The sequence below is a fragment of the Seriola dumerili genome, unplaced genomic scaffold (assembly GCF_002260705.1).
Source record: "Seriola dumerili isolate Sdu_G_001 unplaced genomic scaffold, Sdu_1.0 BDQW01000149.1, whole genome shotgun sequence".
NCBI classification, from domain to species: Eukaryota; Metazoa; Chordata; class Actinopteri; order Carangiformes; family Carangidae; genus Seriola; species Seriola dumerili.
Window position 1 is genome coordinate 316,841 of NW_019174404.1, and position 12,324 is coordinate 329,164.

Sequence of the window (12,324 nt, forward strand, 5' to 3'; positions counted from 1 at the left end):
TTATATACAAAAATCCGAATCTGTAAAGTAACCATTCGTTATCAGATAAATGCAGTGGAGTAAAAATAACAATTCCCTCTGAAATGTAGTAGAGTACAAGTATAGAGCAGCATAAAATGGAAATACTCAAGTTAAGAAACAAAACCAACCACCAAAAAACATTAGAACTGTTTTACGGCATTGGAGGATTTACGGCACCCGGAATATGGCTGACGTTCCGAGTTTCGACCTGTATGGAAGCCTATAGGGGACTGTATTCAAATGATAATGTAATTCCGCAATAGTAATTCCACATATGTTCCTCCTGTATACTTAATAAAAAATAAATAATAATAAAAAATTCCACATATTTAAGTGTTATTTGGCCTTTTGTGTCTTTTAAAAATAATCTGCGTCTGTAACTGTATAGTAGGATACAGTCATTGATTTAGTGTAAAGTGGCAATGGGGCTGAGGATGGACAGGTAAGAAGAGGTTGTGAGGATGTGAGTAAATCACATATTCAGATCTGGGGTTGTTCTTCACCACAAATTGTAAAATTCAAGCAAGAAAAATATATTTTTTATTTTCCAAAATCTCTAAAAACAGTGTTTGAGATACAATAGTGAACAACATCACAATTCAGACAACAATCCAAGTAAATGAACACACTGATACTTTTTTTTTTGTATAATACATATGTTAAAATCAAATATAAACAACAGTGTTTGGACACAAACAAACTCAACAGCAGAAAAATAGTTTCTGATCCCTTTGGAGTTCATACTGTTATCAAGTGGTCAGTGTAGGTAGCTATAAACCCTGTTTGGCTATTTCCATGATAATGCTTTATGACATAAACAGGATATTACTCAGCAGTGCTTTGAAACGTAGGGCACACAAATAAAAGACAAGAATATTCCTTTTAATATTATATTATCAACATGAGAACCAATCCAAAAATCCAGCAACATTTTGACCAAAGTTCACATTTTCTTAGCTGTAGACCTTTTAGACAATCAGACTCACAAACCTTCACAGCATCTTCTTTTATGTGCGTGCAAAACTGCATTTCCAGAAATATTCAGTTAGAACATATCAATCACCCTCCGTTACACTGGTACACTGAAGGCAATATTATCAATATTATGTTAGTGCCAATTATTTTTACCAGTAATCACAAAATGGTGCAACTTCTGACGTTAATAAAACACCATCATGTAGAAGTTTAAGACAAAACTCCAGATTAGTGCTTTGGAGAATCTGGATGTGGACAGATTGTGTCGTCAGGGTTTCAGCTGATTTGGTTCAGTTCCCGTGCTTTATTCCTCAGATGCCTCTTGCGCATCTTGATTATCCACTGAATAGTGAGCTTGGCAAAATTAGCAGCCTTGAAGAGAGCCATGAAGACCCCGCAGAGGATGGCTATAGAGTTCCAGGGATTTGCAGTCACTATCTGTTGTGGAAACGGGTAAAGTTGTGTTACAGACTGACAGGCTGATAAATTTCTGATGAGGATAAAGTGTCTCAGAGAACTTACCAGTCTGATTTCTTGCATGAAAGGATCCCGCCATTCAAAAACAGCAAAGAAAAGCTGATTGCTTTGCTCTGATTCAGGTCTTTTATCATTGAATTTCACCACAGTGGACTGGAAGATGTGACACAAATGCTGAAATTAATTCTTTTTTAAAATCTATTTCCGTCTTGTGATGTAAGCATGTGCACATTGGTTAGACATGAATACCTCTTGCCGAAACTCGACGGATTCATTGGTTTTCCCAGACGTCCTCACTAGAGACATCTTGACCCAGGTTCTGAATCCTCCAGAGAAGGTCCACATGGAGTAATTTCTCTCACAGTCCCTCATGAAATCTGATTTATTCGCGCTACAAGTCAGAAAACACAGGTCACACATTGGAGTAAATCTAAACGCATGTGAACATTACCACTATCACACCGGGTCAAATAACTTTCGCAAATCACTCTTTACTCTTGTTTCGTAAGGCACAAAGCAGCGGGATGACAGTGGTACTTCCAATAAGTCATCTGTCTTTTCACACAGCCGTTTACCTAATTGACTTTTACATGACACAAATACTTTGTGGTGGTTATGTAAACGACCAAGCAGTCGGTGCATTATCTGTGCTCTATGCCTCTGGAGTGTAAGCAAAACAAAACACACCAGACAAGGTATCTGCAAACACTAATGTGACCCACTTGATCGATCACAGCAGTCAGACATCACACGATCAATACTTGCTGTTTGAAGTTACCTGTTAGTCAAGTCACTAAACTTGGCAAAAAGCATGTAAGTGATGGCGCTGAAGTCCTCCTCTGTTTCATTATGACTGAACTGCATGAAGATCAACTCTTTGTTTCTGACGTCGGAGGGGCCACGGACCACCAGAGCTCTTTTCTGAGATACACAAGAGAGAGTCAGTAAAATCTAATCCAAACCCCCCCTAACCAATCCAACTCACTACTACTACCTTAAGTCAAAGAAAATGTTCTAGATACATCTAAATCTACAGCTACATGTATTTATGGCTGACCTCTTTTTGATTTGTAAATGGCCCAAAGTAATTCACTTCATCGATCAAACAGTTCCCTTCCTGAGGCTTGCCAGGATCCACTAAAGGTGGGATGTAGTCGTGGTAGTGATGTCTGCAGCTCAGCAGCTGAGCTTTGCCAGGATAGAGAGCGATACCTGTGGAGGGAAATAAAAAAACACTCAGTTCATAATGAATAACAGATCATGAGGGATTAAGACTTAAAGTACAGTAAAGCAGCAGGACAGTGAGGTCCAGCCAACTTATATCTCCATACAGTGAAGCTCATGTTCAGCATCGACGACTCAACCTACCATAAAACCTTCACTGTATGATGTAATGGTACGATTAAAGTTCATTTCATAACACCATAAACCTTTATGAGCTAACAGGAGATAGAAGTCCGGCTCAAACAAAATGTTATTGGTAGAAGCAACAAACAATTATAGATGATATAATAAAAATTGCATCGCAGTGTTTAAATCAAAAACCAAAGTGCTGTGTGACATTCACTGAACAATGAAGCCACTCAGCTCACCGTGAACCCACTTGTACAACTTCCCTGCAGTGTTGTGATATATTTATGCGCCACGGTTGAAAGTCATCTGATGATTTTGCCACTTGCAATTCATTTAAGGTTTAGAAAGTGTCAGCTTGGCCTCACATCGGTTGTTTCCTAATTACAGTAACTGACTCAGCCTGGGAACTATTTCAGGGATTCAAATGAAGTGAAACAAAATGTGATTTTCAGGCTATAGATGACAAGATAAAAACAACAGTTTAGCTTAACTAACTTGACTTTTGATGTGTTTTGAAGTAGAAAATAGTTTAAGACAATATTATAGAAGAAATAACCTAAATCTGAACACAAATCGCACATACTCACTTTTAATTCTGCCATTACTGATGTGACCTTCGCCCAAAACCACAACACTAGCCTAATAGATCATTTACCCAGCAGTCCACTCATGCCAGCTGGACCTCCAAGATTAAACATGGCTGACACGGTGTTCCTGTTCAGTTTGCATCTAGTACTTTGCAGTATTTACTCAAATACTATACTTAAGCTCACCGACCTGTTGTTACTAGAGCTGCAGAGAGAAGCCTGAGAGAGGAGATGTGAAACTACACTGAGATGGTTTTTGGTTCTTAAAACCACAAATATATCTTCTTATGGATCAACACTTCAAATAAAACACAAGAGAAGTGTAAAACACTCTGTAAGGAACCATTCTACATGACGATCACTTTTACTTTTGAAGTTCATGTTCATATTTTACTCTTATGTTATTGCTACTTTTGCTCAAAATAAGGTTCTGCTCCGTGTATTATTCATACAGACCAGGGGGAGAAAACGAGTCCACCTCCTTGTAGGTGACAGACGTGACCGGGTGGTTCAGCTTGACCAAAAAGTCAGAGATAGTCTGGTAGGCCAGAAACGCCGCCACCGCCGTCAGCAGCAGGTAGATGAAGATGAGCACCACCGTGAAGACATTCTTCAGGCAGGTTTTACTGAATCTCATCGGTGGACTATTTTCCCTGATGTCATCCTCTGCGGTGGAAGAGGGGGGGGGGGGGGGGGGGGGCAGGAAAATGTTAACCATGCCAACGACAAATTCAAACCACTTTAAGAAGGCGAGAAGATTAGATCCATGCCTTGTGAGATGCTGCCGTTCGGCTCCTCCCCCTCCAGCTGCTCTGCGGCCTTGCCTTCATCATCGTCACAATCGTTGAACTTTGAGGTTAAGAGATGGACATTCAAACAGTTAACAAACAAATAACCCTTTAAAAGTGCAAATGCATATAAAATTATACTCGCAGTAAATGTGCTTTAATAAGTGAAGCGTCTGTTATATGATGTCGTACAAGGTTTAGGTTCTCAGTATACTGTCATGTTGCTTGGTTTAAACTAAAACAAAACATTATAATTTCTGCAAAATAACTCCCAAGCCACTGTAGTTCATTAATTTAGTTGAATTTCATATAAAATCTTACCAAAACACTAAAGTACCAGTACATTCAAATTGTCGTGCTTGTTTACTGTGTGTGTTTTGCTTCTTGTTACGTCTCTGGATAAGATGAACTGTATCTGTGACTATTCAAAACATAAATATATACGATGATGAACAGAAGTCAGTGATAACATGAATCCATTATATCTGGCTGTAATTAAGTTTGAAGTATTGTAAAATTATATTATGACGGTATGAGACTGTTCTGGACTTGGCAAAACTGTATTAGACTGCATCACTTCTCTTTCTTATCATCACTGGAGGAAAATAATAAGTACATTTACTCCCAACAATTTTGAGGTACTCGTACTTTGAGTATTTCCTTTTAATGCCACGTCATTTTTTGACTCTCTGACATTTCAGAGGCAGATATTTTTACTGAACTTCATTTATGTGATAGCCTCTAATTATTAGTTACTTTACAAATTACAATTTTACATACAAACACACTGTCTGACGATACTTGAAATATAATATATTGTCAAAATTAAACTACCAAACTGTACAAATTTTAATATAATGTAATGATAGGGAAGGTTACTAATAATTATACTAATAATAATGGTGTTTTTGATTTAATTCTTATACTATTTTCTCGTTCTCTTTTTTTTTCTTTATTTTGCTGTGGTGGAAGAATAATATGGGAAAAAAAACACATAATATACCAAAATCATATACAATAATGATAATAATAATGTACAAAGTAGCTCTACCTAAGCAAGCATAATAGGAAAATTATGCACATTAATGTACTGGTAATAAACAACTGATAATGTAATATATAACTGTAGATTACTTACAGAAGGCATTTCTCTACAGAACTTCCGACATAGAAATGTAATATATGACATGTATGTATATAAGTTTATAACTTACGTGAAATACCCATAATAAAATTTGTATATGTACATATATTAAAAAAATCTATATAATGAATCTTTATGTGGTAAAACATGTTGCTGCCATATATGGTAATGAATTATGTTTAATTTATAGATGTAAGTTTATTAAAACAACATACACGTAAAAATGTTCATATGTGTGTTTATTATTCATTTAAACATGTCTCTTCACATTCTAGGAAAGTGTCTCATGTCTTTTAGCCATACTGTTTATTTTATCAACATATACTGACAGGCTGTGGGATTAATGTATATTTATCTAACATGTATACAATATAAGCATAGATACATAAACATACATATTTGTATGGGCAAGTCATATACGTCAATATATACAATTCCAACTTCTAATAGGTTTCATATATAATTTACATGTGTGCTTTTATTTTATATGTACATATGTCATTTTTAGAAATTCAATGTACATATGTGACATTTACGTATGTGTTTTATGTTCATCTATCAGCCAGGATTTTTAATTGCAGTACTTTTACACTGTTGTATTTGTACTTTTACTTTAGTACAGGATCTGTTTACTTCCTCCACCACTGTTCATGACAAAAGTGCTGCAAAATGACAATACACCAACAGTGAGCTACAATTTAAAGCTTGTTATGAGAGCAGGTTTAAAAGAACGGGGTTTAAGTACAAGTTAATGACTAGTCTGAGTCAAGGAAAACATGAAGTCAGCTAATTTCATTCTATAGGAAGCTGCTTTTTCCTGCAGTCGTCAGCTGTCCAGTCACATGAGGTCAAGTGAGCTGGAAGTTTAACACTTAATAAACTGTTGAATCCCGATTACAGACACAAACCCCCGAATATAAGACAGTGAGTGATCACACAGAAAGAGAAGTAACCTTCTCCTACCTCTTGGTATGACCGGGAGTTTTCTTTCCTGAGCATTACTCTGCACTTCTTTCAAGGACAAAACACGATGTAAGCTCTTTTAAGAAGAAGAAGAAGAAAAAGAAGAAGTCTGAAATTTACTTTTAATTAATATCCGATGCATTTTTAATTAAGTGCATTTCGCCCTGGCCCGTGTTTCGGTCCCAGTTTCCCACTCTACAGGGAGACACACCAAACAGCCAGTGGGGGTTTTTGCGACGACGATAAAGCCCATCCCATGATAACGAACCAGGGAGAGGCGGCGATACAATAGAAAACCTCGTGTCCTTGCTGTGGTTTCCTTGTTTCCTTCCCCCAGGTTGTTACCTAGTGCTGCCTTCAGGTGCTTATAGGAAGATGCAGCGGTAACGAACTGAGCTGAGTCCCAACAGTTGAATCATGGGTTTATTTCAGGTGACCATATTCACTCCTCATATTTAACTTTTTGACTTATTATATTAAGATTAAGGTGAAATGAACAGTTAAAACATATGCAAGATAAAATAGATTATAAAAAGGGGATTATAACTGAAAAGGCAAATAAAATAAGTAAAAACTCATATACTAGAGACCAGAGTGACGCCCGATTCTCCTCTTACTTACATTGAAGACTAACAATTTTAATATTTTAATTTAGTTCATTATTATTTGTTGAACTAGTTAGCTAGCTTGGCCATGGGAAGATAAAATGCCGAAAATGTTCTGCATGAAGCAACATTTAAAAGGATACTGGATTGTTTCGGTTGGCGTTTATTTCTCGTGGCCCCTGTGCTTAGCAACACATCCGTCTGCCACTCTGCCAGTGGCCCGGTCGGCTTTCCTAACTGGGACCGCGCAGATCATAATCTACTGTAGGTATACCGACTATATATGACTTCCTCACACTACACCCACGTCAAAAAACCAGAACTATCCCTACAAAGATGGCGTAGGTAGTCCGGGAAATGTTAGCCTGAGTTAGCTAAATTTTTGAAAGTATCAAACCGTTAAACTCCCACCCCCCCTTCCTTCAGGCGCCATTCCAAAGCCACGCCCTCAGAACACATGAACGCGCACTGCTGGAGTCGAGGAGAGCGGGAATGGAGCGTAGAAGAACGTAGCGGTGATTGTCGTTGTGATATCTCAATACATAATGGCTCATTCACAAGTAAGAAAACACCCAAGGCTACCATAATGAATGTAAACAACCAACGAATATTGTTAGAGTTGGTAATTTTTTGTTGAAAATACAGTTAGATGTAATAACTCATAGCTGGCTAGCTAGTAGCCGCCTGCGGTAAGGTTGTGTATCAGGCAAAGCTTAAAACATCAACAAAGGTAGCTACACTACTAAGATAGCTACACTACTAATGCTAAGTTAGCTACACTACTAATACGGCTAAAGTTTCTCTTCGAACCTTTATCTTGAATTTTCTAATGGCATGACTCTGAAAAACCAGTAGCACCTACCTAGCTACACTGACTTTTTTTTTCTTCTTTTACCATCAGTGGCGCATATTACGTTGTTTTGTATGTTAGCTTCCAGGATGAGAGCATAGCTAGCTCTGATTCTGAGTACACTTCATCTGACCCTGAATTCATATGAAATGTGTCCATTTTTACTTTGATTGGAACTACTTTATATTTAGTGGAATTAGTGGGCTCTTTAATTTCTCTTTTTCTGGTTTAATCTTTGTTTGTGTTACTCTTTAACACAGCTATGGACCAGTATCTAGTTATTTGTTTTAATTTCTGTGGGAGGAAAAGCCAATAACAACTGTTCCTTTGACTTTGAAGCAAAAAGATTTATTCTTCACCTTGGAAACAGGTCCACTAACTTTTCATGTGAACTTTGAAGACAGTGTGATAATGTGAAAAGGGATTGTTTTGTCAAAATGAAAATGAACCTTAATGCATTTTCTCTACATGTAATCCTAATTGCTCTCAGATGTATATAGTTGTTGCACATCCTGCATATGGCCACAAAAAGGTATACGAAATGGTACGCAGTCCTTGATAGGCCACATACAGCCGTTAACCGATTGTGTCTGAAATTTCCGATTTCATTAAATGCACCATCAGAAGAGCAGCAGTGACAGGGAAGCGGCTGACAGAGTTTCCGCATTTAGGTCGCCAAACTACAGCTCTACCATGGCAACCACGCAAGTTTTTGTCCTCTTCATTGTCCTGTGTGTAACTTTAGCGAAAGATGTTAAATTAAAGTCCAAACCAGCCACTACGCCTGTACGGTTATTCACTGAGGAGGAGCTGAAGAGATACGACGGCAGCGAGGTAAACTATCTGTGAACCGTAATCCTGGGTGTGTGTGTTTTTGTACCTGCGTGCTTGTGCATCTAAAGACGCAGGTGTGTTCACGATTTATCTCTGTTTTCCGTTGTTTTCCCACCTTGTTGTAGGAGGCACAACCTATTTATATGGCAGTTAAAGGGGTGGTGTTCGATGTCACCAACGGAAAAGGTAAATAAAACACACATCATTCCACTCCAGATTTAGTTATCGTTATTTAAGCTATCAAGTGGACGTTTCTGCTTTGAATCAAACTGTGAACTGACAGTAACACTCACTCATTTACAGGGGTGAAGACTAATTAAGTTCATTACACCAAGCTCTGTACTTAGGCCTCAGTGCAATTTGTAGCTACTTGTACTTTACTTATGTATTACCATTTTCTGCTACTTTATATGTCTTAGCCAGTTGTTCCCAACCTGTGGGCCGGTGTCCCCTGGTGGGCCGTGAAAGTATTACAAGTGGGCCGACAAAATAATTTGCAGAACAGTGCATATTCAAGATAACTAATAAAAGGCCAGAAAAGTAGTGTTTAGTTGTGGTTTCTCGTCATGTTTCAGATGAGTTGTTAGATTTTGCCTTTAAACTTGCCACATGCTTTCATTTAAATAACTATTTGTGGCACAAAGAAGTAAAATTATCCAGTTTTTCACAAAACAGTTCAGAAGGGTTCAAAGAAGAAAAGAAAAACACAAATTAGTGTAACAGAACTTAGTTTTTTTCCTCTTTCATGCACCATTAGTCAGATTTATCTTGTGACTGTCTGCAGGGGGCTGAACCATAAAACTTGTTAAAACTATCTCCAACTCAACAAGCCAGAATAGAAAAATGTTATCCAAGTATTGATGCATCAGTATTAACAATCTAATAATGTCACATATGATAATCTATCAGTCATAGGGGCCATTTTTCTGGGACCTTTACATACATTTTGATACTTACTTATGTTTTTTTTTTTTTTTTTTTTTTACATACGCAAGATGTTGAATGAAGGTGTTTTACTTGTATTTGAGTGCTTGTACTTTGTTTTATTAGTACTTTTTTACTTCAGTAAAGGATTTGATAAAGATATTTCAATGTTGAAATGATGTTGAAAACTTTCCAGCCCCTCTGCAGAGTTCTAGACTGAATTAATAATCTAAGCCCAGTGGACACTTCCGTCCTCTCAGATTTCTTCAATCAGTATTTCTCTGTTTTCTTTCACCAATCGTAGAGTTTTATGGTAAAGATGCTCCGTACAACGCCCTGGCTGGTAAGGACTCCACTCGAGCTGTGGCTAAGATGTCCCTGGACTCAGCAGACCTGACATCAGATACTGTGAGTTTAGTCTGAACGTGCAGAAGCTCAACTGTCGTCCTGACACCACTTCACCCACCTAATCGTCTGGATTACACTGTTTCCCAGAGTTTGACTATGTTTTTGTTGTGGCGTTAACGCCTGTGGGTGGGGAGCACCGACATCTGACACCTGAGAGTCGGTCGCAAAGCAGCGTTGCGTTGTAAGGAAATAATGAACAGGAAAACAAAAAAGAACTCGGGTGGGAAAGCCCAGAGACACACTGAGCAGGTAAAATGAGGAAAGAGAAAATTCAGGCAACACTTCCTCTACTTCTGATTTAAATTTTCCTACAAATATATGAATCATAGGTCATTCAAGGACATTTAAAGGAATAGTTTTTTGCTTATTCACCTTCCTGCCAGTCAAGAAAAAAGTTCCAGCACATAACTTCATGTAAAACTACAATGTGCTTTTTTCAAACTTCTGTTTCTTTGTATTTTAAAAGAGATGCAACATGTTAGTTTACACACACAAAGAACAACCCCACACACTCACATACACACACACACTTACATACAGAACAATAAATGACCAAGTAATAAATAAAAACAATAGAAATAAGACAATAATATCAGGAACTGAGGAAATGCTGAAGACTGGAAAACAAAAAAACTGAAATGCTGTAATAGAGAAGATGTATTCAAGTGAGTAAAACCAGTATGATATTATAATCAATTAAAAATTAAGACAAAATCGTAAAGATAAAATTATAAAGTTGTAAAAGAGAGGGAATGCTTGGAAGTGAGTAAAACCAGAAATAAAGGTAGAAATTAAGTAAATAACCAGAAAAATAAAGTAGGTTGTAGGAAAGTAATCCAGAAAATAATCATAGAATGAAATAAAAGGAGAAAACGGGGAAACTATTATATTAATAGAAAGATAAATAGATAAAATTCATTAAAAATCCAGACTGAAAAGGTAGGTCTTGAGTTTGCTTTTAAAAGTATGAACACTACCAACAATATTAAGAGTAAGATGTGTCAAAAACACAAAATTAACTTACTCTCAAGTGAATTACGAAATAAATAACAAAGGAAAGGATGATAGAAAGAAACACAGAGCACACCTCAAACACCTCACCCACATCACCCACGCCACCCTCGCCTCACAAGGTCACTCAGCCTCACTATTTTCCCTTTGTCCCTGCCTTAAAATTATAGATTTATTGATAAACCTAATGTGTCTCACCACTGAAGCACTTGGACTTTCTTCCATGGTGAAATAGCAGCATGTAGATGTGATAACAATGTTATAATGCCTCTTCTGATACGTTTCTTCTGAAATAAGTATGAAATGAAAGGTAAATGTAATAGTCAAGTCATGTCGGTTTTACTTTGATAGCCCAAAAGGACATATTTATCTGGAAGGGCTTTGACATGACACCATCTTCTTTGACACAGGTCTTAGTAAAAGCTTGTGTCTCTGCTCTTTACATTCACAGACGGGCCTGACTGAAGAGCAGCTGACGTCTCTGGATAGTGTATTTGAAGGCACATACAAAGCAAAGTATCCCATCGTGGGTTACACAGCGTCGCGCATCCTCAACGAGGACGGAAGTCCCAACGAAGACTTCAAACCGGAGGACCAGCCGCACTTCCGGATCAAAGATGAGTTTTAAATCTCATTTCCTCTGTACAATTATAATTATTTCAGGAAGGAGTTTTGTTTTGTTATCTCTTTGAATATTTTCTCTTTACTTGATCAGAATCAGAATCAAATAAATGTAATAAAGGTACAAGAGGAGAAGAAAATACATATGACTGAACTGAAGCTGTGGGAGCTTTAATGTACACAGCCCCTAAGAAACCATTTCAATACATGTTATATCTTTTTTAAGGACATAAATATAAATATATTTAATATTAAATTATTCAGTTGTTATCTATTGACCTTTCAAAAACAGAGTGGGATGACAGATGTTTTATTTTTTTACCTTCATAAAGCTGCAGTTTTATGATGCTGTTCTACATTTGTCAGAAATGAAGTTAAAGCATAAACACAGTATTTGATATATTTCATAGAGAAAGACATGGAAGAAGTTAAATGTGATATCTTGTCATTGTGTGCTTAAAAACTGTGAATCTGCAGCTCTGTGAATGTTTACATGATCAGAATCAGTCCGTGTTATTTAAACCTGATTTTTGTTTTTCTACAATTATCATTAAAGTCTGTAAATCAAATAAAACTTCTCAGAGTTTGTCTCCCTTGAATCTTCCACAGAAACATGCTGCTGTTATCTTGGTGTGATTTCTTTACGACTCACTCGTGTCATCTCCAAACAGGCAACATAAATAGTACGTCGGGGCCTATATAGCCTCCCGTGCTCCGATCAAAGGTCAGAGCAGTTCGGCTGCTGAGATAGGTGATTGTCTTT

At 37.2% G+C, this 12,324-nt stretch overlaps 2 protein-coding genes across 2 annotated transcripts; one reads left to right on the top strand and one right to left on the bottom strand.

Annotated features, from left to right (window-relative positions):
• Window positions 1-597: 597 nt before the first annotated feature.
• Window positions 598-6,550, bottom strand: tmem206 (transmembrane protein 206). The gene is made up of 8 exons (XM_022750849.1): window positions 6,309-6,550; window positions 4,184-4,262; window positions 3,870-4,079; window positions 2,531-2,685; window positions 2,252-2,394; window positions 1,723-1,864; window positions 1,519-1,626; window positions 598-1,434 (listed from the first exon to the last, which is right to left on the bottom strand). Exons 1-8 carry the CDS (start codon window positions 6,342-6,344, stop codon window positions 1,273-1,275), a joined length of 1,035 nt encoding a protein of 344 aa, XP_022606570.1. The 5' UTR covers window positions 6,345-6,550; the 3' UTR covers window positions 598-1,272.
• A 1,855-nt stretch (window positions 6,551-8,405) lies between these two features.
• On the top strand, window positions 8,406-12,129 carry nenf (neudesin neurotrophic factor). The gene is made up of 4 exons (XM_022751018.1): window positions 8,406-8,597; window positions 8,723-8,783; window positions 9,826-9,929; window positions 11,392-12,129. Exons 1-4 carry the CDS (start codon window positions 8,457-8,459, stop codon window positions 11,566-11,568), a joined length of 483 nt encoding a protein of 160 aa, XP_022606739.1. The 5' UTR covers window positions 8,406-8,456; the 3' UTR covers window positions 11,569-12,129.
• Window positions 12,130-12,324: the final 195 nt, after the last annotated feature.